Raw genomic sequence first — 27,876 nt, forward strand, 5'->3', positions numbered from 1 at the left:
TCAAGATGTGGTTCCTCCATGCTCCAACAACAAAGAGGTTTCTCAGAGGGATGGTGGAGGGAATTGATGAGTTAAAGACAAACTGTCATGGAAAATATACTTTATTTATGCCTATTTATTCTAAGTAAGATTGACTTAACACGCATAAGGTTTCCATGAGTTCCATTCCATTCAATAAGGCTGGTCTTTCAGATCTTTGTTCACAGGACCTTGCTTTTTGCCAGTGTTTTCACTGTTCGGTTCTCCGGCTTCCTCCAGCAGGTCAAAAATCCTTGGAATATAATTCCTTCCTGGGATTTCCAATCCGATGGACAGTTTATTGCAATCAATTTTTATATTATTGATAATTTTATGCTGACTCGGTCTTCCATTCTAATTGTAATAGTGGAATCATGCACCTAAGCATTAAATTAGTCTGGAAAAGCCAGGTATTTTATGTACAAATATGTAACATTTTGCTTTTAACATTAGCTTTAACACAAGAAAAAGGGGGCAAAATGATATCAGATCAGGGCACTGGCTTCATTTTCTTGGATCCAAACAGGATACTAAACATGTGGCCTCCACTCTATTTTGCCAACCTGATCTCCAGTACTCTAACATTACTACTATATTTATCCGTTTCCAGCAGACTGATTTAATGTTTAATATTATGTTAAGTAAATACTTTTTAAATTACACTTTTTGACAACATTTTCTTGTTGCCATATTCTGTGAGGCAAGAACTACAAGCAAGAAGTTCACTTTTTTTTTTTACAAACTATAATTACCTAATTACTTACCAAATAATTATCACCAGTAAAAATGTCCCTATCCAAGTGATCCAGAGGAAATGTTGTGAAACAGGCCTCTGAAATCTCTCTCTCTCTCTCGCCCCATATGTGGTTTAATCATCTATACATCAATGATTTTTGGAGCAGTGTTTTGGGATGCAGGGCATGGATGGAGTGGCAGCTATACATTGTGTTATACAGGGTTCTCGTTCATACCTCCCAAGATTTAAGCCTGAAACTCTGTTGAGCACCTGCCCAGACCTAGCCAAATTATACCAGATTATGCTCAAGAAAGCAATCCTCACTTTAAAGAAAATTGTTAGGAATCCCTAAAGTTCAGGGGAATGGGTGGTGGCTGCATTAAAAGGCTACAAGATTTGTCTGAGGGTCAAGTGCTGTGGGTTAAATGCAACTAAGATTTCATCCACCTCCCATTCTTGGTTGAAAACCCAACTTTCAAGTTGCAGTTGCTCCATCAAACACCCTTGGTTAGTGTCAGGAATCACGAGGATTCCAACCCTGGCGTTTGTGTTTGGATGCTCCTGCACTATTCTGGTGAGCTACTGGGGAATCTTAGTGCTTCTACTGGACATTGTTCTGAACAGACTTACTATAATGTTTCTTGCAACACACTTACCTTGCCCTGCCTCATTAACCACATGTGTTGTCAATCAAGCAATCAAGGCCCTTTATTAGCCTGTGCCATCAAACTTCCTTGTGCTTAATCATCTGAGCTCCTGAGCCCGATCTAGCCTCTGACCTGTGTCTGCATTATTTCTGATTACTGGTTCCTGTGTCCCCTGCCTGGCTCCGTGTCCATGATCAGTTTTCCTTGCTCTTACCTTCCTGTCCTAACCTGGTACCCGACTCCTGCCGCTGTGGATTTCCTTGGTTCTGACCTCCGGCCTGTTTCTCAACCTTGCTCTTCTGCTGCCTACCATTTGACCTTAGCTTGCCTTTCGGACTTTGCCTGCCTCCCAACAGCCCTGACCATTTTGCCTGTTTCTGGACTTGCCTCTCTCCACTGACAGCCTCATCACAGGCCTGTATTTTGTACTTCTGTGTGTTCAATTATTTTCTCATTTTGCTATTAAATCTCTTGTTTTTCCTTTACCATGGCTTCTGTTAATTATCCATCCATTCAGGGATGTTTCTGGGATTCCTCTGCAAATAGGCTCCAGCCCAGTGATCACCTATGGCCAGACATGACAGGTAGACTGGTGGTGGAATGATGAGTAAGGAGGTATACTGCCCCTTTAAAAAAGACAGGCTTTCAGCTACTGTTACTCCTGTAGAAGAGGAGATCTTACTATTCTGAGAGAGAATTTTCGCAGTGCGGTTTATCATCACATTGATCAGACATAAATACATGTTCCCCGTTGCAAACTCCCCTACATTCTGCCAAGGAGTAGGGATGTCGCGGACTGTTCGTCGTCGGCTGTTCGCGTCCGCCGCAAGTTCGCGAACGTCGCGCGACGTTCGCCAATAGGCGTTCGTGTCAAAATCGTTCGACCATTCGACCATTCGATCGCTAAAATCGAACGATTTTCGTTCGATTCGATCGAACGATTAAAATCCTTCGATCGTTCGAATCGAACGATTTTCGGATGTTCGAAGTTCGCGAACTGTTCGCGAACTGTTCGCAATTTTTGCCGGCGTTCGCGAACACATTATCGGCGGTTCGCTACATCCCTACCAAGGAGCTGTCATTTATGTAACCTACAGAGTAAAAAGCATGCCAGGCTCAGTAAATTATACATGTTTCAATGGCCTGTAAGTGATGATAAGCACCCTTGTTGCTTGCCAAGCAAAAACGTCTTAAGCACGCTGAGGATTAACCATTGCTTTGACTTTATCAACAAGAACTTTATATCTGGCTTTCAACATTGTTGGAACATCTGTGAAGGCCAGCCAGATATAGAGATCCAGATAAAGTGTACATGCAAGGACCAGGTATTGCAATACCAAGTCAGTAAAAAGGCAATTTCAACCTTTAAATCACATGGCAAAATACTGGCAATCACCCTGTGTGTCATTGCCCTTTGTTAGCCAGATCTAGATGGTGAGACACATTCAAATATAAGATTTAGAATTGCTTCAGCAAAGGAATCCTACCTAGATATTTGTTTTAATCATATAAATGACAGTACATCAATCAAAGCTCATCACTGATTGGTTGCTGTGAGTTACTGCAATGGAAGAAATTCCAATTATGTATGTGAGTGTGCCCCACTGTTTGAGTTTCCAGGTGTTGGACAAAGATGGAAAATTAGCATTTGAAGCCTAGTGAGGAAAAAAACAAGCATCCAGGAGGAAAAGATGATAACTATGACATAGCGTGCAATATGTCCACAACTCCACACCTACCGTATATACTTGAGTATAAGCCGAGTTTTTCAGCCCCCAAAATATGCTGAAAAACTCTACCTCGGCTTATACTCGGGTCAAGCGCAAAAATGGAAGAATAGTCGCCGGCGTCCAAGAATAGTCTCCAAGAATATTTGGCGGCGTCCAAGAATGTTCGCCGGCATCCAAAAACGAGACGCCAGCACCTCCAATGGGAGCAGAAACCCTCAATTTTTTGATTGAAACTTACCAGAAGCTGCTGCATTTCTCACGCTAGGCTTATACTCAAGTCAATAAACTTTCCCAGTTTTTGGAGGTAAAATCGAGTATATACGGTAATGTAAATAGTATTACTCCATGGTACATTGACCTGCAAATATTATGCTACAAATATTGATTTGACTTACAATATTTGTGTGGGGCACTGTCTCCTGTTTCCTGATATTGCAGATTTATATGCTTTTTGCCTTAAGGGTTGATACAGGCAGGTTGTAATAACTGCAAGTACCAATGACATTTGTATCTTAAAGGATTTGCAGTTGTAGGGAGTAAGATCTCATACACTGTTACTATGGGCATTCCACAAAATGTCTCAATGTCTTAAGTATATTGATAATGGGTTAAGTGCAGAGGACCTGTTGTATTTGTCTATATACATTTATGACATTTATCATTTTTAATGTGTACAATGTAAATGTCATTGCAGCTGCAAGCTCTATCTGGCTGTCCTTTTCTGGAGTGTTGATGAGATGACACTATTGTATCAGTAATGCCTTGCGTAAAGAAGGAATCAACCAGAAGCAGGGCCAGAACTAGGGGTAGGCAGAGTAGGCACCCACCTAGGGTGCCACCATGGGGGGGGGAGGTGCAGTTTTAAGAGGAATTTTTTGGTTTGCATGACCTTTAATAGTTTTTCAATTTTATAAACTGTCTGTTTTTGCCTGTGATTCATACTGTGGGCAGTAGCACTCCCCACCTCCCTCTTGGCAGCTGCTGGCACAGGTACATATTTGTGGCCAATATCTTTGCTGCTGCTTGCCCAGGTAAACGGATGATATGGGGCAATATGGTGAATATTTGGCCACTGCTGGCACAGCATTTGGGGGCAATATGATGGATTTTTGGCTCCTGCTGGCAAAAGTACATATTTGGGGGCAATTTTGTGGATATGTTGGCTGACGCTGGCACAGGTACAGATCGGGGGCAATTTGAGGGATTGGCTGCTGCTGGCTCACGTACATGGGGCAATATGGTGGCTGCTGGCACAGGTACACAGATGTTTGGGGCAATATGATGGATGTTTGGCTCCTGTTGGCACAGGTACAAACTAGGGGCAATATGATGGATTTTTTTGGCTGCTGCTGGCAAAGGTACAGATTGGGGGGAACAATATGATGGATGTTTTGGCTTATGCTGACACGTGTACAGATTGGGAGCAATCTAAGTATAAATCTAAGTATAAATGGAGCAATATGATAGGTGTTGGCACAGTTACATGAGGCAACAAATTGGCTTCTGGCACAGGGGACAATATGAATTATAACGTGGTTATAACGTGGTAATGCAGGACCGGGTGGGGGGGCACTGATTGAAGCCCTTGCCTAAGGTGACAAAATACCTGGGCCTGGCCCTGACCAGAAGGGTCCCAACTGGTTTCTGAAAAAATACTGGGAAAAATTGACCTTGCAATTTTATTCACTGAAAATCCTTTTAGTGCTCAATAGGGAAATGTAATAAAAGTCGCAAAGAGAAAAACAATTTGCACCAATAAGAATAAAAATCCACATCTCACAATGTAATATTCTTCCTCAAACAGTTATTGCATTGCGAATTTAATTGCACACTTTTAAGAAGTGCTTGACGGTATTGTAATATTTTGGAGCAAACATTAGAACTTTTTCAGTAAGAAGTTTTATTACATTTACTGCGCATTAGCTCAAACTATTAAATTCGCAAACTTTCTTTCACTGTTGGAAGTGGTCGCTAAACAGTTTCAGTGTTCCCAAAAGCTATACTGCATATATATCGCATTGCAAATAGTTTTTCCGTTACCGACTTTTATTACATTCCCCCAAATGGGTTGTAACTGGCAAGGAAGTTGGCATGTTAATTTTGACTTGGCAAACACTGTGTCTTTCTGTGATTTTGCACCTTTGACCTGTATGATATGGCTTCACAACGAGGTTTTTTATCCTGAGGGCCCAGAAAAAGCTTGATGGATATTGTTATCTAAGCTGCAAGATCTCCGCAGGCGATGGATATCCAATCCTATTCCTTAGTTGGTCACCCACTGAGATTAAACTGGCCGATTCATACAAGTGAGAAATAATCATAACAAAGAAGGCATAAGACACAAGTTAAAATAAAGGGCAGAGCTCTAATTACTCCACATCAGAGCTCAAAGCTCATCAAATATTTAAGTGTCCCTAATAAAGGGCGATGACATTCCATTCACTGAGCAACTGTCATTTCCTACACAGAGGGACACAGAGACAAACTGGAGGAAGGCTTCATGAATAATGCACCCTGTCACTGAACACTTGATACTGTAGGAGAGCTTAGGTTACTAGGTGAAGTTCTCTAGTTACCATAAAACCATAAAAAGAGCAGTGCTGTACTATAAACTTATGGGCTGTGAATAAAAGAGGAATCTGACCTGCCAATGAACCATTGAGTTCTACCTCTCTCCCATCAAAAGACAAAGAGTTTCCTTCTGAAGAGCAGCAACATCAGGCTTTGTTTTTTTCTATAAGTCACAATTTGGGTTTTAAAATAACTAGGAGGCAAAGGAATACGGATATGTTTGGTTGGATGGATTCCAGAATGGCTTGTGTTGCTTGTTTCTCGTTTTAATGTGTCCACCTAGGGGTATATTTATCAAAGGTCGAGTGGTAGTTTTTTTTTTTTGCCTTGAATGACCTTGAAAACTCGAACAGTATGTTAGAGTCCTGCAGCGGGTCAGGTACCCGTGGGTTACCCACAAAAACCTGTGGTACCCTGCAAGTTGCCGAAAGAAGTTTCGGGAGCGGGTATAGACGTGGGCCGGCAGTTCTCTGGGTTTGCAGGTCGCAGTTCAGTCACGGTTTCTTCTCAATAGCGAGTTTTACTCCTTTTTTTTTCTGATCACGCCTACTTCCAATGATGTCACTTCCGGTTTACTATGACAGTGTTCCTGTTTTACTCCTTTTTTTCTGGTCATGCCAATTTCTAATGATGTCACTTGCGGTTTACAATGACGGCACTTCCTGTTTCTTGATGGTCAGCAGGTCCAAGCAGGTAAGTATGCTGGTTGCGGGTCCGTTCACGGGTCGGGTTTAATACAAAACGGGCGCTGGACTGTACAGTATGTTATTTAAGAAAAAACTTGAACGTCTAAAACTCAAATGAATATTACCAACCCGAAAACTTCAAATCCAGTTTTTCTCCTAAAAAAAACTTGAATGTCAGGAAGGCCTTCAAATGGGTCACTGGACCTCAGTCATTGACTTCTACATGAACTCGGCAGGTTTTAGGTGGCGTTCTATTGAATTTGAGTTGATCCCAGGGTATGATAAAACGCAAATTCAAATTCGAGTTTGGATTATTCCCAAAATCCAAATTGAATGTGTGTGTTTTGACCAAAAACCCAACTTGAAAATTCAAATTTACCGTTCAAACCTTAATAAATCTGCCCCTTGGCGTCTGCACACCCAATAAGAAAAGGTGTTCTGCTCTTTGGGTTTACTGTATTGTACAATAACTTTTTTGTTAAGTTATTTGTTTAAACTTTTAAACATAATCTAAAAGACTTAAGCAAATATAAAGTTCTCCCATTCCATGGTCTTTAAAAATTGGATGGAAAAAATGGATTGGAAAGCCAATGTTGTATCCAAGGACCCTTTGCCATCAAGAAAAGGCTTTTGTGAGTCTATGTCTTACATTGATTTGTCAACATCTCACAATTTTTGCCATTACACAATAAATAACTAGTTTAATGGAAGAAAAAATGACTAGTGGAAGAGAATTAATTTATCATTTATTTTTTTTTTAGATGTGTATTACCTGCAAAGATGTTCCTGCTGAAATACTCTATGATGTTCTCCATGATACAAGCTACCGCAAAAAATGGGATTCCAACATGATTGAGACCTACGATATCGGGAGGCTGACTGTCAATGCAGATGTTGGATACTACTCTTGTATGTATGCGAATATCATGTCTGCCCCTTCAGTACGTACCTGCTGCTGGATGGGGGATCCTATCACTTGTACATGGTCACTCAGGGTTTTGGTTAAGAAAGAGTACAGTATGTAAGAAATGTGATACCACATGCATTCAGTGCAAATGCAGATTACCTCTACCCACAGATAGAAAGATCTTTACAGGGAAAGACGAGATCTTTTGCACTCACCCATTACCACTATATATACTGTAGGACATTAAAGGAGAAGTAAACCATAAAGTTAAAAAAAACCCTACCCCTACCCTACATAGACCCCCCACAGCCTGTGTTACCCCGGGAAAATGCCCCTTTAGTCTTTATTTACCCCTCGGTGCAGATTTTGTCCAGCGGAGTTCACGAGCGCCATCTTCTTTTCTTGGGTAATCTTCGGGACGTAAGTGGAAGTATGAGCAGTTGGAGCAATTTTCTGTTTCGTGATAACAAAACTCACGGAAATTGCCGAAGCACCAGGAGAAGACCCGAAGATTACCAAAGCGGCTGAAGATTGCACCCGGCTAGGGAATAGTCCAAATTCCATTTGAGTTAAAAAAAAAAATTCAAATTTAGAAATCTGTCATGTACAGTCCCTTTAAGAATTCAAATTCGACTATTTACCATCTAAAACCTGCCGAATTGGTGTTTTAGCCTATGGAGGACCTCCTACAATCAATTTGGAGCTTGGACTTTTGAAAATCATTTTTAAAAAAAAACAAAAAAAATTTTCAAGCTTGCAGGTTGATCCTATTCACCGGAATTTAAAAACTTTTAGCAATAAATTCCGATTGGTCATTTTTTTATTTTTTTAGTTCGAGTTTATGGGAGATTATGGGAGTTAATAATAAACTCCCATAAACTCTAAATCTAAATCTGCCCCTCAAAGGTCGAATTTCGAATTTGTTGTGAATTTTTTTTGTACTCCAATAAATTTGAATGTGCTCACAATTCGACTGGGAGGTTATTTATGAAAAAATTGATTGTCTAACATTCGATCGAATGGGAACGTCCCGAAAATTCGATTCATACGCTGAGATTATACTGTGCCGGCACCGTCATGGTTGCAAAATATACATGGGGACTAGGCTAGCTTGCAAATATAGGTATGGGATCTGTTAGCTGAAAACCTGTTATCCAGAAAGCTCAGAATTACAGACAGAATATTGTACAACATATTTTATATATATATATATATATACTGTATATCTATTGATCTCTGCTCTGAATCTACAGCTCATATAAAAGCTCTGACAGCTGCATGAGACAAGTTGTGTTTCTATTTGATTTGCAGGGAAATGCCCGAGTCCTTTGAAGAATCGAGATTTTGTCACCCTGCGGTCTTGGCTTCCTCTTGGCAATGATTATATGATTATCAATTACTCTGTGAAGTACCCGGTAAGGCGCCTGTATGGTCTCACATTCATAGTATATTTATTTGTCTTGTTCTCTGTTAATGAAGTCATGCATTATGTAATGCCAATAGTTCACTTTATCCAAACAACTACACAAACTGCACATGTCGGGTGCTTGACGACTTTATTTGAACACTCTGCATTTGAGTTGCGTGGAGAAAATTTTCACAGTTTTCTCAAGTTGAGAATTCAGCAACTGTTTTTGCGCACAATAACCTCGTACAGTGCCGGCACTCATGAAAACACCCATCTCATTTGCAAGCTATTAGTAGAATATTTTTGCACAATGCGAAATCGTAAAAAAAAAAAAATGGAATGACGGGCACAGCAGTGCTGTATTTTTGCGTTCAGGAAAAAACATGGGTGATACTAAATTGTGCAGAACTATAGGTTCCATGCAGGATGCTGCCACTTTGCAGAGTGATTTGTCTAAGTTGGAAAACTGGGCAGCAAACTGGAAAATGAGGTTCAATGTTGATGAATGCAGGTTATGCACTTTGGCAAAAATAATATAAATGCAAGTTATACACTAAATGGCAGTGTGTTGGGAGTTTCCTTAAATGAGAAGGATCTAGGGGTTTTTGTAGATAACAAGTTGTCTAATTCTGGGCAGTGTCATTCTGTGGCTACTAAAGCAAATAAAGTTCTGTCTTGTATAAAAAAGGGCATTAACTCAAGGGATGAAAACATAATTATGTCTCTTTATAGGTCCCTGGTGAGGCCTCATCTGGAGTATGGGGGCAGTTTTGGACTCCAGTCCTTAAGAGGGATATAAATGAGCTGGAGAGAGTGCAGAGACTAAGTGCAACTAAATTGGTTAGAGGGACGGAAGACTTTAATTATGAGGGGAGACTGTCAAGGTTGGGGTTGTTTTCTCTGGAAAAAAAGGCTCTTGCGAGGGGACATGATTACACTTTACATGTACATTAGAGGACATTATAGACAAATAGCAGGGGACCTTTTTACCCATAAAGTGGATCACCGTACCAGAGGCCTCCCCTTTAGACTAGAAGAAAAGAACTTTCATTTGAAGCAACGTAGGGGTTCTTCACAGTCAGGACAGAGAGAGGTTGTGGAATGCACTGCCGGGTGATGTTGTGATGCTGATTCAGTTAATGACTATAAGAGGGACTTGGATGATTTTTTGGACAGACATAATATCAAAGGCTATTGTGATACTAAACTCTATAGTTAATATAGGTATGGGTATATAGAATTTAATTAAAAGTAGGGAGGGGTGTGTGTATGGATGCTGGGTTTTCATTTGGAGGGGTTGAAATTGATGGACTTTGTCTTTTTTCAACCCAATTTAACTATGTAACTATGTAACTATACAACCATTTGCAAAGGAGGACTAAACCCCCCCTGTACCAAAACCAAACTGCCTGCAATTGCCCCCCTCCCCTCTCCCTCTCCACACTGTGCATGAGTAAAAAAAAAACAATCCCTTAAAAAAAATCTAACCCTAAAATGCAGAGCAGCACAGCGGAGCTCCAGGGCACCATCTTCTGCTGCTTTGTATCCAGCATCAGACTAGGGGGCCCGCCGGGCCTGCAGCCTCGGGCCCCCCCACACCATCCCCGGGCCCCCCAGCCCTGGTGCGCAACTTTTTCAAGTGCTGCCAGTATCTGGAAGGGGAGTTAGGAAAAGAAGTGCAGGGAAAGGGTCTGGGCCAGTGAGGCCCAAAAGAGCCAGGGCCCACCAGGTTTTTTCCCGGTGTCCCGCCGGCCCAGTCCGACCCTGTCCGACCCTGTTTGTATCTTCTTCTGAACTCAACCCGCAATATGTTGGCGCTCTATAAATGCATGTTAATAACACCAACTTGACCCAACTGCATCCACTTTGTGTCTGCGTTGAGCCCCGAAAAGAATATCAAGTGGCTGAAGATGGTGCCCGGGAGCTTCGCTACTCTGCATTTTAGGGTCAGATTTTCTTTTAGGGGTTGTTTTTTTTTTTTTTACTAATGCATGGTATGTGGAGAGAGAGGAGGCAATAGCAATCAGTTAAGTGGGGCTTTTTTGGTATGGGGGGTTTAGTTCTCCTTTAAGAACTTCCTAATAGATTCTGTCAGTGGACACTAGGGATGAACCGAATCCACTTTCCACCATCTTTGCGAAAGATCGCCCGAATACCGAACCGAATCCTAATTTGCATATGCAAATTAACGATGGGAAGGGGAAAACATTTTTTACTTTCTTGTTTTGTGACATAAAAGTCACATGATTTCCCTCCCCACCCCTAATTTACATATGCAAATTAGGATTTTGATTCGGTTCAGACGGGCAGAAGGATTCAGCCGAATCCGATTTCTGCGGAAATAGGTCGAATCCTGGCCAAATCCTGAACCGAATCCTGGATTTGGTGCATCCCTAGTGGACACAAAGGGCAGCAGGACCTGGAAGCAGTACAGTGAAATAATCAGCCAGAATGCTCTGAGATGACTACATCAAATCTTATTTGCAGAATCTAATGAAACAGGTTATTATGAAAATGGTAGAAGGATGTTTGGCTTAAAGGGACAGTATACCCCCTTGTTTAAGATGAGCTCAAGGAAGAGGGTTTGTACTGAACTTAATTCTTGCCTATTGTTTTAATCACAAAAAAATCTGTTTTTGTTATTACTTGAACTCAAAAGGGCAAAAATAGAAAATGAAGCAACACTGTGCACCCTGCTCTGTGTAAATAACCCTTGGGAGTGTCCCTTTAAGCACTCTGTTAATAATACACCCACTATATAAAATGACATTTGAGGCTTCCTGGCTGAGCTGTTATTTGCGGCTTGGAATCTCAGTCCTGTGCATTTCTATCCATTATAAGAGGCAATCCTTTAGATTCATTGAAACGCGTCCTTTCTTTTTATAGAAACATCCTCCCCGTAAAGACTTTGTAAGGGCCGTTTCATTACAGACAGGCTATCTGATTAAAGCCAATGGTTCCAGCAGCTGCTCGCTCTACTATCTGACCCAAGTGGATCCTAGAGGTAATATCAATTCTCTGTATTACTTTTATGCTTTCTTCAGCTCTGTAGAAATATAAAAACATGGAACGTTACATGAAATGTCTCATAGTTTTATAATCCATGGAGTCTTGGGTATAACACATACACATTTCCATACTTGCTACTATTAAAGGGGACATTCACTTTGCGCCAATCAATTATTACTGAATTCGAACTCCATGATTAATCTAATATGTTTGTAGGAAGTTTGCTCAGTAAAATCCTTCCCCAGTTTTCCAGGGCCAGTGGCCAATAAGTATACATTATTAACTTGATAATATATATCTGCATAGAGATCTAATATCTGGAATGCTGGGGTTTGCTTTCTGGATAAGGGAGATTTATGCTAGCTTAGCTATCATTAAAGGAGAATTCAACCCTAACATTAAAAAAACCCTACCCCCTACCCTACATAGACCCCACCCTCCCTCATCCCCCCCCAGACTAAGTGTTACCTGGGCAAATGCCCGCAACGTTTTACTTACCCTCGGTGCAGATTCAAGCATCAGAGTTCACGGGTGCCACCTTCAGCCGCTTCTGTAATCTTCATAATGAGTCTGTCGCTTAGCTTATTTTTGTGAGTTTCGGCACATGCGCAGCTGTCGCTTAACAGAGAATTGCTCCAACTGCGCATCTCATTCCGAAGATGGCGCCCATGAACTCCGATTCCTGAATCTGCACCGAGGGGTAAGTAAAGAGTAAGAGGCATTTGCCTGGGGTAACACTTAGGGTAGGACTACACGGCCGGCTTCGATGCGTTTCCGTCGCTGGGCGACAAAACGCACACATCAAGTTGGATGCGACAGGAACAAGGTAAGTAATAAAAAAGTCGGATGGTGTCGAAATGGTGATCCGATGCGACACGACTGTCCGATGGAGACGCAGCTTGCAGCATTTGCATTAGACAATGTTGTCTATTACTTACCTTGTTCCTGTCGAATCCGACTTGACGCGTAAGTTTTTTCACCCAGCATTGGATCCAACGGAAACGCATCGAAGTCGGCCATGTAGTCCTACCCTAAGTGTTACCCTAGGCAAATGCTTCTAACTCTTTACTTACCCCTCTGTACAGATTCAGGCATCGGAGGGTGCCATCTTCTTCTGTTCAGAAATCTTCGGAATGAGACCGGTGTGGCGGCGCATGCGCAGTTGGAGCAATTTTATTATAAGCTACAGCTGCGCATGCGCCGAAACTCATGAAAATTTGCCGACACACTGGTCTCATTAGGAAGATTACTGAAGCAGCTGAAGGTGGCGCCCTTGAACTCCGATGCCTGAATCTGCACCGAGGGGTAAGTAAAACATTAGGTGTATTTGCCCGAGGTAACACTTAGACTGGGGGGAGGGGGGTCTTTGTAGTTTAGGGGAGTAGGGTTTTTTTAACGTTAGGGTTGAATTCTCCTTAAGGACAATGTACTGTTTTATTTGACCACTTAAAAGCAAATGAGTCAAACTGAAGAACGTTTGCTTGAAAAGAGAGCTGTGGAAAACTGTATTTCTGCAGGTCATTTCTGGAGGTCATACTTGTACTTTTATTTATGTTAATGTACGCAAGGTCCATCACACAGAACATATAAAGAAGAGCTCTGGCCACCAGGTGGTGATGATGTACCTATTAACATTGCGTTGCTTTGCATACACGGGCACTACAATTATAGTCAGAGAAAACCTACAGCGAATGCCACATTGAAAATCTTTGACTAATGAATAAACAGGAAACGAATTCAATATGTTGAAGGTATAGTTTTTATTGGCTGACTTAATAGCATTCACGATTAACTAAATGTATCAGCAGTGATGCCCCACACACACCCCATTCAACCGTGAGTTTTTTGCCAGTACAGTTACACAATTGCTAATCAGTTTTCCCCTTAGTCTCCCGTCACCTTTCTTCATTTTTTTAAGATTTTTAAAGGTTCTCTTTAGATTCTGGGGCACATTCAGTGACGTCATAGGAGAGCATTTGCACATGTGCAGGTATTGTTCAGAGGCATTTGTGCTACATATGATGTCACTTCCGGTTGGCGCTACAGGTTCCCCTGATTTAAAATATTTACAGCTCTAGAAACTGTTTTATGTTTTCCTCTCTATGTATTTTTGGAAACATTGCCATAATGAAATGAGAAATAATAATAAACTATGGAAGCGTACGAATAACCTCTAAGCTGGATTTTCTTTATATATTTCTACAGGATCCTTACCGAAATGGGTCGTCAACAAAGTTTCCCAGTTTGTGGCCCCAAAGGTATGGAAGACATGATTTGCTGCTAGATTGATTGGATTGGTTTTACCAAAAACTCTCAGGATTTGTGTCACGGGAAAGAAAGGGCCCTGGCAGATATACAGGGTATTGGTATCTATTGTTGAGCCAAGTACATTAGAGGACATTATAGACAAATAGCAGGGGACCTTTTTACCCATAAAGAGGATCACCGTACCAGAGGCCACCCCTTTAGACTAGTAGAAAAGAACTTTCATTTGAAGCAACGTAGGGGGTTCTTCACAGACAGTGAGGTTGTGGAATGCACTGCCGGGTGATGTTGTGATGCTGATTCAGTTAATGACTATAAGAATGGCTTGGATGATTTTTTGGACAAACATAATATCAAAGGCTAAATTCTGTATTTAGTACAGATATGGGTATATATAATTTATGTGACAGTAGGGAGGGGTGTGTGTATGGATGCTGGGTTTTCATTTGGAGGGGTTGAACTTGATGGACTTTGGTCTTTTTTCAACCCGATTAATATGTAACTAAGACTTAAGGGAGAAGGAAAATAAAATAAAGTCCCTGGGGTGGTGGTTCCAATGTGTGACTTTACCTGCCTCCTCCTGACTCAGAACCATCACTCCACTTTAAAAATCAAACTGCAGAGTTTGTGGAGGAAGTAGATTCCTGCGTTAGTCAGGTTGCAGCTGACCTGCAACTTGTCCTGCACCCAGCAACCACCTACAGTATATCCTCTACTCAGATTCACTACCAGTATCCACCCGCAAAGGGTTTACTTACAACACGTCCACGGACCCATAAGACCTGAAGTAACATAACTCTGAAGGCCAATCAAGGGAAAAAAATTGCTTACTTGTCCAAGGTGAATGGGTGGATTTAAGAGTTGCCATTTTGCTGGAAAACCATGCAGGGTACCCATGGACTGCCCACCTGGTTGTTTAATCAGGAACTTCCTACCCAAAACTTGACTGGTTTGTTAGTATTCTAAGGGTACCTGACTCACAACAGGTCTCTAGCAGGTTGAAGACCCCTGTCTTAGGTCATGATACTGACACTGCTCTGTTGGTAATGTATAGATTCTAGTTTTAGGGCTTTTCAGTTAATAAAACATCTGTATGGATGGAATTATTTCTATGCGTCTTCATGAATGGGTTTTTATATCCCTTGACTGTTTACAGGCAATGAAGAAAATATACAAGGCCGGAATCAAGTATCCAGAATGGAAGCGAAAGCATGACCCAGATTACAAGCCGTGGGTCTATCCAGAGCAAAACACACTACCGACTGTCAACTTGGCAGACTTGTCCATTCAGAGAGCCGACGAGCTGGAAAATATAGATGAGAGCGGCGTTTCTGAAGAGCACATCAGTGATGAAGAAGATGGTTTGTCAAAGGACTCTTAAAAGGATTCTATATGAATGAAGTCTTATTGGCAATGTGCATTCATCCTCTTTGTACTTGTATTTTTGCTCAAACTTTGTCTCACATTCAAAACTAACTTCTTCTAGGGACACCAATGCTATAGACAAGTGGCTGTTATGAGAAAGAACATTGCAGCATCCCACAAAGCTGATTCAATTAACAATAAACGATCGTAAAGTACATGTTTCTGCTGTGCAGTTTCCATTCACCTTTTATATAGTTACAAGGTTTGTCCTGGGTCTAGCAGCCAATCAGATAGTCTCCTTAAAATTGCGATTATCAAATGATACCTGCTGATTGGTTGCTATGTTAAAAAATGATGGGTTAAGCTATGGGTTAACGTTAGGATTGCCACCTGTCTGGTTTTGAATGGGACAGCCCGTTTTTTTGAAGGAAACCGGGCAGGGCTCCCTATGATTGATGCAGCAATCGGCCATCACTAACCAACCCCCCGCAGCTTCACAACCCTGCCTCCATTGTTCCCTGCCCCCACCCCTGCCTGGATTCAACCAGGCCAAAGGGTGGCAAACCTAGTTAACGTGCAACAAATGTTGTACATTTAAATAAACCTTATGGTTAGGTAATATAATGTACTGGGTATTGTGTTTCTATTAAAGAGGGAAAAGATCTAAAATAAAAAGAATTTGGTTAATATAAGATTTTATAGCATAACGGATTTCCCAATAAAAGATATATCAGAATTTAATAAAGGTAACTAAAACTTTTCTAAGCTCTACACTGCAAGCATGTCCGCCCCCAACATGCTTATACCCCTTGATGATGATAATATTAGAATGTGCAGGGAGCTGTAGCCCAATAATATCTGGCTAGGGTTAGGCACGTGCCTAGGGTTAGGCATGTGCCTAGGGTGCAAAGCTGAGGGGGCGCCAGGCACGTACCTGCTCTTTCACCTACCCCATGTCTGGTCCCCTTTCTCCCCATCTTCATGAGCTTCCACTCATGCATGTGCGCACCAATTTGCGCATGCATGCGCTCAGACGGTGTTGCAGCCGGCCAGGTTGCCTAGGGCGCCTGTCGCTTTCAAGGAATTTCCTAAAACATTACTGGAAGGCTTTATTTTGTTATTAATCATGGGCACACACAGATGTTTTTCCGGTTGGGCGCTATGTGTGTTAATAAAACATAATGAAGCATCCCACTGAAGATTAACCTGATTATGACAATACAATAGCAGGGCCGGGTCACATGCGTGATGTCATGTTTATGCCCACGTATCCCAGGAATGCTACAAGGAGAGCGGGCAATGCCAGGCAGTGAGAGGACAAAGTGTCAGGACTAGGGGTAAACGATGGAAGAGATACATGCCTAGCACCCCCGCCTGCATCTTTGCACCCCTTGGCTTTTTCTTCTTCTGCCTACCCATATTTCCAACACTGTGCAGTAGAGAACCAAATAATGCACAATAATGGTAATCAATCCTTGATCATTTCATTTACAATAAATAAAATAGAATAAAATATTCACAACTGTTCTTGTTATTCAATGCTACTCTGCTCTACTCAGTATAGGTGGCAGACTTTGTTTTAATTAAGTCTTGCTTTTTACATAGTCAGGAATCGGGAAATTTTACATTTCGGAATTATCAGGAACACATTTCCTCCATCCACAGCCCTCCCGCTAACATGGTAACAGCTAGGGATGCATTGAATGCCCTATTTTCGGGATGCAGCTGTACCTCAAATGCTTTGTAAAAGATTCAGCTAAATAGCAAACCATATTGTAATTTACATATGCAAATCAGAGCAAGGAAGGGAGAACGAGAACTACGCGCTATTTTTCTTCACCTTGTTTGTGTGATGAAAAGTCACGTGATTTTAAGAATTCTGATCCTACAGTCAGTTCATCCCTTGTAACAGCCAATGAGCACTCCATACTGCCGGCATGTTCTTAGCTCAGCCAATCCCAGCACCTGCTACAGGTAAGCCACTGCCTAGCAATTAACTTCATTCCTGGCACTCCATGATTCCCTTCACATCCTCCTTAGTGGCTTCCAATATCACTATGTGAATAAGGGTAGGACTACACGGACGTTTTCGCTGCGATCCGACACGCTGCGACAAAACGCCGGCGACAAATTGAATATAAGGTAAGAGATAGAAATGTCGGATGAAGTTGCAGTGCTGATCCGACATGACACGACTGTCTGATGCAACGCTGCGACTTCATCCGACAATGCATTCACTTCCCTTATTTCTGTCGCATGCGATTTGTCGCTGGCGTTTTGTCGCAGCGCGTCAGATTGCGAAGAAAACGTCAGTGTAGTCCTACCCTAAAAGAAAACTAAAGCTCGCCTTGGGGTAGGAAGTATAAAAAACATTTTGGGGTTATTTATTAAAGTCCAAAGGCATAAAACTTGAAAAATTCTATTTTTTTGTTTTTCCTATAAAATCCAAATTTTTAGTGGAAAACAAAAAAACTCAAATTTTTCGAGATTTATTATACCCTGAGGAATGAGGATGGAAAAAGTCAGAATCCTAAAATCTGGCATCTCAGACCTACTGAGGTTGTGTATAAGTCAATGGGAGAGGTCCCTATCTTATATGGTAATTTCTGTAGTCTGCACTGGATTTAGCCCGAAAATTGGGGCGGTTCTGGAAAAAAAAATCCTACGATTTGTATTTTTGCACGATTTTATTGAGTTTGTCCCTGATCCAATTAAATTGTGCTTTTTTTTAAATAATAAATAGGGGTAAATTATAGATTCTAGATTGGTCAGAATTTTATTTATATACTCTGAAAAAATCGAGTTTTGATAAATAAGGCCCCCCTTTTATTTGGGAATCAAATTAACAAACAATTTCTTGGAACTAGCTGAAGAAGTCAGCAACTGCCCCCTCTTGTCCCTTCTGTGGACACCCCTGTTGTTGTTTTTTTTTTTTTTAAAAAAACACCGTTAGAGAGTGCAATAGCTACAAACTCATCACTGTAATTCTAATATTTCTTGCAAAAATAATTTGTTGCGCGTCAGAATTGTCACATGCATAAAAATTGACGCTCGCAGTCAAAATTATTCGGATCCCAGTTGACTTTAATGCATTTGGACAAAAGAGTCGCGTGCATAAAAATTGACGCTCACTTCAAAATTGTTGCACATCTAAATAATTTTGACACCAATTGACTTCAATGCGTTCCGAGAATTTTTCTGGAGTTTCGGGAATTTTTCTGGAGTTTCCCAAATTTTTGGTGAAAAGGGACATTCACCTAACATTTGGGTGTTAGGTGAATATTGGGTGATCCGACGCAAAACGACTGTCGGATGCAGACAATGCACGCCGCGTCTGCGTCCGACAGTCGTGCCGCGTCTGCGACTTCATCCAACATTTCTATCTCTTACCTTATTTCTGTCCGTGTAGTCCTACCCTTAAAGCCCTCGCGAACCACACGGGCTGGAACATGGAACCACCACGTTATTCATTCCGCCATGTGGTTTGTGACTTAAAATGGGCCCTGCACTTATCCTACAACGTGTTCTCGGATTATTGTGGATGAAAGTGGCAGTGTAGTTTTCCGGCTATGTCTTCCGTGAGCATTAAATTGGAGCTGCATTTATCCTTTCTTGAGTTCTGGGTACTGTACATTAAATTGACCCTTGGAAACTATAGTAAAAATAAAAAACTTTGGATTTTATAAAAACATTTTATTTTATTTTTAGTAAATAACCCCCTCTGTGTCACTGTGCATGTAGAATAGTGCAGTGAATAGGTGCAGAGCTTCCCATTACACGTGGGTTGCAAGGAGTTGCAGCAGGCAGAGTCGCATGTGCTGCTATAAGGGTGAAGACACACAGAGTTCTAGAAGCAGCTACTGTACATTGTTAAAATGAAAGAAATAGTCTGGCATGGACAATACTGAGAATTGCCTCTGCTAAAACACACGTAGTGCCTTCATAATGTCTATTTTGTAGCCGTGACAAGTAGCTGCTACTAGTAGCTCTGTGTGTCTTCTCCCTAATAGGAGGAGTGAGGAAGAGCATGGGGGGATTTCTCTTTCAGGCTAATTATCCCCCACATCCCTACTATGAGCCCTTCAGTGAATCAGTGCGACTGCAGTGGAGGAAGCACAGGCAGCTCAGCAGCAGGAGGGAGAGCGGTGCCGGGGTCGGGAGGCTGCTGCACGGACACACGGGATATACAACAGGACGTGTAACGTTTACACTGCAGCTACTAGATGCTGCCGCATTCCACGTGAGTTTGTCGGCTCTTCAGTCGCTCCCATTGCAGGGCAGAGGCTTGGCTTATATTGGCATCATTATAACACGCTGCTATTGTTTCTTGCACGCTGGAGAACTGTTAAGAGCTGGCTCGGGATTCTGGGAATTGTAGTTCTGTTAAAGTTTGAGTGTTGAGGGCTTGTATTGCTTCAAAGTGGTTTGTGATTGAATGTCCTTTCTGCCTTTTGCTATATATTTATTTGCTATTTCTTCGCACCGGCGGTTCTGACTTTTGAACACAATGTAGCAGGAGCCAGCTGATTGATTCACACACCTCAAGTTTTTTTCAAATCGAAATTCGACCCTTGATAAATATGCCCCTAAATGTGGATATTGAGAATTATTTGTACAGTTTTGTTTCTTAAACACAAACCAATTCATCTCAGAAAAACTGTCCGAACACAAAACAGAATAAAAAAGGTGGTTAACTTTTAGTATCTTATAGAACAGCTAATTCTAAGCAACTATTCATTTTTATTTTTTTATAGTTTTTTTTTTAATATATGCCGCCTTCTTCTGACCCTTTCCAGCTTTCATCTGGGGGTCACTGACCCCATCTAAAAAACTCCTGCTCTGTAAGGCTACACATGTATTGTTATTGATACTTTTTATTATCCTCCTCTTCAGGACCTCTCCTATTCATATTTCTGTCTCTTATTCAAATCATGCTTCGTGTTGCTAAGGAAATTTGGACCCTAGCAACCAGATTGTCGAAATCGCAAACCAGAGAGTTCACGAATAAAAAGCAAAAAATAACTCAAAAGTCACAAATTGATAAAAAATGAAAACCAACTGCAAATAGTCTTAGAATCTGAATGTCTACATCATACTGAAGGTTAATTTAAAGGGGAACAACCCCTTTAAGATGCCAAGGGAATAACTAGTTGATTGTTTATTATGGGCACTGCAGCATTTCACTGTATAGAGGGAGAATTATAGGCTGGTGATTTGGCACAGACCTTTATATTTATATTGTTTACACCGCTGACAATATATTTTTATACAGTATATATATATATATATATATATATATATATATATATATATATATATATATATATATATATATATATATATATATATATACAGGCAGCGCTATTGCCATATTTTGCTTTGAAAATTGTCCTTTCACTAAGGATCTGATCCCTTCGGAATGGTATTGGGTAGTGATGGCCGAATAAATTCACCTGGCGTGAATTCGTGGCGAATTTCCAAGTCAAAAAATGTGGAAAGTCGATTGCGTCAAAATCGCCGTGCATCAACACTTTTCAGACACCCATTGACTTTAAGGCTGGCCAAACTCGGGTGTCAATTTTCGTGTTTCACGAGTTTTCTGCAAATTTGTAGCTGTTTCGCGAATTTTGCTGCAAATTCACTAATTTTCCAGGCAAAGCGAAACGGGAGAAATTTTTCCCATCACTAGTATTGGGGGGAAAGAAAACAAAATCTGTCTTCTAATAATTTTATATTTATAAATTGGCCCAATGTAGTCATTAGACTTTAAATATTTATAAAGCAACAAAGCTTAACAAGAGGGAGGAAGAAAGGGACTTCCTAAAATAAACCCTCTATTCTTTAAACAGGAAATAGGACCTTTAAGCAAGAAAAAAAAAGCAGTTCTCACTGAACATCCTCTTGAACCTCGGTGGCCTCTGACCCCTGCAAGAAGTGAATGCAGAGCTTGGCTGCCCAGTGACTCCATGTTTATGTGCCCAGTGACTCCATGTTTATGGCTTAACACTTTCCCAGCTCCATCTGACAATGCCTTAAGTGTGCCCACGTCTAATGAATGCTCAAGCAGCAAAGGCCATAAAGTCATTCAGATTTCTCATCTCATTTTTTATAGCTCCCTTCATCTCTGGGTCTTTGTCTGTTTTAAATATGGTGCTTCTTAAGTCACACTTGTCATTGTGCAAAGGAGTAGTAGGGGCAGGGACCTATCGACCTAGCTAATAGACATGATGATTGACCCCAATTTTATTCATAGGGAAGAATGACAATTTTATAGGAAGGACAGTATTTTTTTTTTCAAGAAAATTTGGTTCTAGGAGTAGCAGAGCTCCAAAATGTATATATAAGTAGTGGACATGGATGTGATGTTACCTGCCATTTGATTTTGTTGTCAGAGCCAGGCCAAGGAGCTTTCTCATATGTGTCAGTCTGTAGTGAGTGGTGTAACTGCAGTCTTATTCTTATGTAGGGGGTCTGCTTGTTATATAGGGGGTCTGCTTCCTATGTAGGGGGTCTGCTAACTATGTAGGAGGTCTGATTCCTATGTAGGGGGTTTGCTTCTTATGTAGGAGGCCTGATTCCTATGTAGGGGTCTGCTTCCTATGTAGAGGGTCTGCTTCCTAAGTAGGGTGTCTGCTTCTTATGTAGGGTGTCTGCTTCCTATGTAGGATCTCTGCTTCCTATGTAGGTGGTCTCCTTCCTAAATAGGGGGTCAGATTCCTATGTAGGGGGTCTGCTTCCTATGTAGGGTGTCTGCTTCCTATGTAGGGTGTCTGCTTCCTATGTAGGGTGTCTGTTTCCTATGTAAGGGGTCTGCTTCCTATGTAGGGGGTCTGCTTCCTATGTAGGTGGTCTCCTTCCTAAATAGGGGGCCAGCTTCCTATGTAGGGGGTCTGCTTCCTATGTTGGGGGTCTGCTTCCTATGTAGGGTGTCTGCTTCCTATGTAGGGTGTCTGCTTCCTATGTAGGGGGTCTGCTACCTATGTAGGGGGTCTGCTTCCTATGTAGGGTGTCTGCTTCCTAAGTAGGGTGTCTGCTTCTTATGTAGGATGTCTGCTTCCTATGTAGGGGGTCTGCTTCCTATATAGGGGGTCTGCTTACTATATAGGGGGTCTCATTTCTATGTAGGGGTGACCTGTAGAGCATGCAAAATCGCAAATTTATGCATGCTGCATATCATACATGATTATGGCTGGGGTTCCTGGGAAAAAAAATTGCCCCATAGCAATGCTATTGAAGTCAGTCATATGAGCGAAACTGTCTGAATTGGCCACACTGGGAGCTGTGAGTATGGGACCAGTCAGACAAGAACTTTATTCCAATGGGAATTTTAAACCTGCCTGATAGATACTTGGGCTATTTTTTCCAAGATATTATTCAAGCTGCCAGTCCTGAGCACCCTATACGCATGCCCATAAGTTGTTGACCAAGTCAAGTAATGGGCCAAATCACAGCATTTATTAGTCCATATAGGAAGAGAACACCTAGGAGATAAGCAGAGGTTCAGAACTTTAGCTGTATAGCAAACCTCCCAACATTTTGGAAATAGAGAGAGGGACAAAAAGATTTGCCGCACTTAGCGTGCTTATCTTAAATTGTTACAAATGTATCTAAGTGCACCTGCCTCGTATGCTGCACCCTTTGCCAAAAGCCAATTACGTTTTAGAAACTTTGTATCTTTTCTGGCTGTTCAGTGCAGGAGATCAAAGAAAAAACTCTGGACATTACAGTAACAATCTTGGACTGCGGGCTGAGCGGTCAAAATCGCGACTGTCCCGCAAAAAACAGGACAAATGGGAGGTATGGAATAGGCTGCGGTAAATGGAAAATTGTTAGCAAGCCACACGTGCAAACCTTTGTTTTTCATACATTCAATTACTAACAAAAGGGCCCACACTGCTTTCGCCAGCCCAGTGATATGCCTGTGGTTTATTCAGTACAATATAGTCATATACTCAACAACTTGGCTTGTTTGTGGTCTAAGATGGATTTGGAATGAATTATATTGTTCCCCTGTGCAGCTGCGGCGCTATAATAATGTATTTCAATATACAGGGTTCTATGTTTACTAAAATTAAATGCATGGGCAGGTTTGTATTCGCACCAGATGTGCTGCTGCAGCCAGATTTCTGTGTTTTTATTGCTGTACTACAAGAACCATTTATTACAGTTCTTGACTATGTACATGCGGTTGGTATGGCAGCGCCAATGAATCACTTTTATTTGATTTTTGGACAGACTCAAACTAGGGCGGATCAAGTCCAAGTGTGAATGTTAACCTCTGTAGAACATTAGGCAACTATTGCTTACATCACATCAGGCAGAGCACAACAGCTCACAAGCAGCCAATCACTGTACAAAGGGGCTAATCCTCTTTATGCTAGGGGGGATAATAAAGTGTTATAGGGGAGGTTTTTCTCTGTAGGGAATAGTGTAGGGAAAGTCTTAAAACGCTTGCATTATCCTTTACAATTCATTTTAAAGGAGATGTTTTGTGTAACAAATAAGAATGTACCAGTGCATTATATTCATTTATATATAGAAGAATTGTGTTTTAAAAAGTAGTTTCAGGCTGATTTATGGATTATTTCTGCAAAAACCCTAATAATCCCTCCCTTCCCTTCCACTTCCTGATCCCTGAATTCCCAGGCTGTGCAGGGGAGCCGGCGGCTCTCAGCTCACTGCACTGTAGGACAGGAACCAATCAGCAGCTAGCAGGACCTGATAGGGAACTGAAGCCTGTCTGTGCTTGTGTGACTGCAGGGCTGTGATTGGCTGTCCCCCTCCTACTGTACTTCTGGCAGGGACCGTTAGGACACGCCCACCCCTCATTTGAAATACAGACAGGGAGCTCCAATAGAGGGGCTATTTTAAAAAAAAATATATTCATTTTTAGCACCATGTAAAAGCAACACCATATATTACTCATAATTGCCTACAAAATTAGTTTTTTTTTATTTATCCTAGACGTCTCCTCGAATAGTCAGTATTTCACATTACAGCTCATTAAAATGAAATACTTACTTACATGCACTTCCAAATCCATTTACCTAAAGGGACAAAGTCATCACAACAAAGAGTTTGATTCTTCCCCTGTTATAAAAGTATAATCATGTAGCTGCATACACCAGGATTCTTGCCTAACAGCAGATCTGTCATGTTTTAAAGCAATTTCTAGTGATGGGCGAATTTATTCACCAGGAGCGGATTTGCGGCGAACTCCTGCGATTCGCCGCCGGCGGATAAATTTGCGAAACCACGGCGAAAATTCGGTGTCAAAAAAAAAAAAAGGATGCCGTTTTTTCTAAAAAAGACTGACGCCGGCATCAAAAACGAGATACAAATGCCGTTTCATAAATTTTTTCCTGTTTTTGCGAATTTCGCTGGAAATGCGCAAATTATACGGAGAAACGCCCCAAATTCGCCCATCACTAGCAATTTCCCAATGTTTTCTAAGAAAGGATATAGACAGGAATAGCAATGCACAGGCCTTCTGTGATTTACTGATTCTGTGCTTAATGGGGACATACAGAAGACATGAGGGGCATTGATTTCCAACCTTTGCCTTACAGCCACCAAAATAACTTGTTGGGTGGGCAAAGCATATTAGGGAATGGTGAACCTGTGTCACATGACTCAGTAAACTTTGTGTGTATTATAAGAAAGCCTGCACTCTCTGCATATAAAGATAATATAAAGCACCAATAATTTCCGCCTGCAGCGTCATTACTTCGTACGATCATTAAACTCTTTGCTGACTTCATGAAACAGATAAGACATAGAAAATATAATGCACTTCCAACCAGCCAACACAATATCATTTTCCTTTGCGAATGTTCTTTTTATTATATCCTTGGAAAATGTCTGGCACCTGCTTATCTTAACATAATATTTTGGACTTGTAGATCAAATACATGATTGTATAGCTGTATGAAACCTCGTATAGCAGTATCATTTTAGTAGAATATAAATATTGTCCTGCAGTCTAGGTCTAATTAGCCTGCATAGGGCTTCTCTTTATCTTAGGGCTCTTACAGATGAGGGGAGTGCGGAATAGATGCACTGAATTATTGTCAATGGGGTTGTACTCACACAGACGCATCTAAGCGCTGAACGCAGGAAAAATGCAACCTGCGTGTGTGTGAGCACAGCACCATCGAAAAGAATTCAGTGCGTAGCTAAAACGCTCGTCTGTAAGAACCCTAGGACCAACATTATACCCCTTACTTGTTGTTGGAGCCCGACATATACAGTATATAGCGAATAGATATCATAAAATATAAGGATATTATAAGTCACTGTGGACCTCTTTATACAGGTCATGGAACTGATATTCTTACATTTTTCAACAGGTTGTACTTTATTATAATACACAATGACATAACTGAAAACCAATTATGGCTGATGACATCACTAAGCACTGTTTCAGTGGCTTAACTTTAGAGGAGGCAGACCCCGGAGTCGCAGGGGGGCCCGAAGAAAATGGGAGCCCGGACTGTGGGGTCTGCTTCTTCTATAGTTAGCAAGAAACCTCCCCCCTTCCCCAGCCGCTCTCTTACCTGCGGTGGGGAAGCAGAGACACTGGGCGGAGAGTGGGCGGAGTCAGTACAGGAAGAGGCCGGGAGGACGGGGATTTTATAAAGTAAATCATCTGCATCTTCAAGAGGCAAAAAGTAATTTTAATGCGGGATCGAATATCTTCCTTATGCTACTAAAAATATAAAAGGTACATTTACATTGTTACATAAGGAACAATGAAACCATCCGCCATAAATTTTTCCCTTTGAGTGGACTATAATTTAGGGCAGTGGCACACGGGGGATTAGTGGCCAAGCTACAAATCTTCGCTACTGTGGGCTACTAATCTCCCTAAAATGACTTCCCGTTGGCAAAAATGTGAATCGCAGATGGCATGGCATACATATCTCTTGGTTTTCCGAAGTCGCCTGAAGTTCTCTCATGAGGAATCTTCGGGCATCTTCTGAAAACGAAGCCACAGTTATGCCATCTCAAAGGCATTTCTGGGAGATAAGTTGCCCACAGTAGCGAAGATTTGTCGCTTGGCAACTAATATCCCTGTGTGCCACTACCCTTAGGGTGAAGACACACAGAGTTAATAGTAGAGGTTACTTGTCACTGCTACAAAAATAGGCTGATGATGCTGCTAATGCTGATCACTTACTGATAACTGTCTCAGTGTGTCTCTTAGCCATGGTCGGACTGGGGGGGATCAGGGCCCACCGGGGCTGCCACATCAGGGCCCCCACATTCCCCTAGGGGCCCCCCTCCTCAGTTGCAGGCCTCCATCCCCAGTGATAGCAAACCTTCCTCCCAGCTAATATCCCTCTGCCCTCTCCCGCTCCCCCTCACGGCGCATACCTACTTCACACTCATCTGTTTCTGAGTGAGTGAGCAGGCGGGGCAAGTGGGTGGAGCGGGCGGAGCAAGTGGGTGAAGTGGGCGTGGCAAGTGGGTGGAGGTCATACTGTGCGGAGCGGGTCTGGGCCAGCAGGGCCCATGAGGGCTTGGGCCCACCAGGTATTTTCCCGGCATCCCGCCGGCCCAGTCCGATGCTGCTCTTAACAGAGGCAATTCTCAGCATTGTCTATGGCAGGGTATTTTCTAGCATTTTGTATACATGATAAGAAGCTACTACTAGTAGATTAGAGTGTCTTCACCTTTAGAGTGCCCAGCTCTATCATAAGGAAGGCGCAAGCAATACAAACAGCCCCAGCAGCAGCAGCACAGCAATAATGTGAGGAAAAGGCAGAAACTTCCCATTGTGTGTTGTGGGCTCGTATGTGAACAAGGGCAGATGTCTCTTGGGTATTATAAGAATATTCAATGCCATTGGGGAGTTTATGACCTAGAACTTCACCTCAGCATTGTGTTCTGTAGGTCATCGATCTCTGACATGATATGATTGTTTTTTATAATTTAAATGCAATATCCTTTTTATACAAGTGGGGTTAAATTACCGTAGCAACCAGCCTATGGTTTGAATTAAAGACTGGAAGATGACTAAGAGAGGGTCTGAACAGAAAACTAAGTAACAAAAAGTAACAACAAACTTCAAGCAATAGTTTTTTGCCTGCTGGTGTCAGTAACCCCCTTTTAAAAGCTCTATAGAGTCTGAAAAAGGCAGCAAATCAAACATCAAATCTATACAAAATAAAAAATGACAAACAAAAAGTTGCTTAGAATTGGCCATTCTATAATATACCAAAGGGTAACTTATATACCAAAGGTGAACTAACCCTTAAAAGCAGTATATGATGATTATAGTTTGTGTTCTCCTGGCTCTGAAACTCTGTAGCAGAAGCGATTAAGTATATAAAGGAGAACTGACATCTGATATATTATTTCAAACGTATAAAAAGTCAGAGAGTGCATAGTCTGAAAAGTGATATACTAATACTGCTTTCAGTTTATAGTGGAAAATTTTCTCCTGAATTAATGTTTGAAAAATATTAATATTTTGGATCCGTTTTCGGGAAACCTGTTATCAAGAAAGCTCCGAATTATGGGAAGGCCATC

General features: G+C 41.6%; 1 protein-coding gene across 1 annotated transcript in view; it reads left to right on the top strand.

The window, feature by feature from the left end:
• stard15.S (StAR-related lipid transfer (START) domain containing 15 S homeolog) overlaps positions 1-15,557 on the top strand; it is a 37,172-nt gene extending 21,615 nt beyond the window's left edge. Inside the window, exons 2-6 of the mRNA XM_018256226.2 lie at positions 7,150-7,297; positions 8,607-8,710; positions 11,590-11,707; positions 13,918-13,970; positions 15,134-15,557. Coding sequence (XP_018111715.1) covers positions 7,150-7,297; positions 8,607-8,710; positions 11,590-11,707; positions 13,918-13,970; positions 15,134-15,358 — 648 coding nt within the window. The 3' untranslated portion in view covers positions 15,359-15,557. The remainder of the gene's footprint in view (positions 1-7,149; positions 7,298-8,606; positions 8,711-11,589; positions 11,708-13,917; positions 13,971-15,133) is intronic.
• Positions 15,558-27,876: the final 12,319 nt, after the last annotated feature.

This window comes from Xenopus laevis, chromosome 3S (assembly GCF_017654675.1).
Source record: "Xenopus laevis strain J_2021 chromosome 3S, Xenopus_laevis_v10.1, whole genome shotgun sequence".
Classification (NCBI taxonomy): domain Eukaryota; kingdom Metazoa; phylum Chordata; class Amphibia; order Anura; family Pipidae; genus Xenopus; species Xenopus laevis.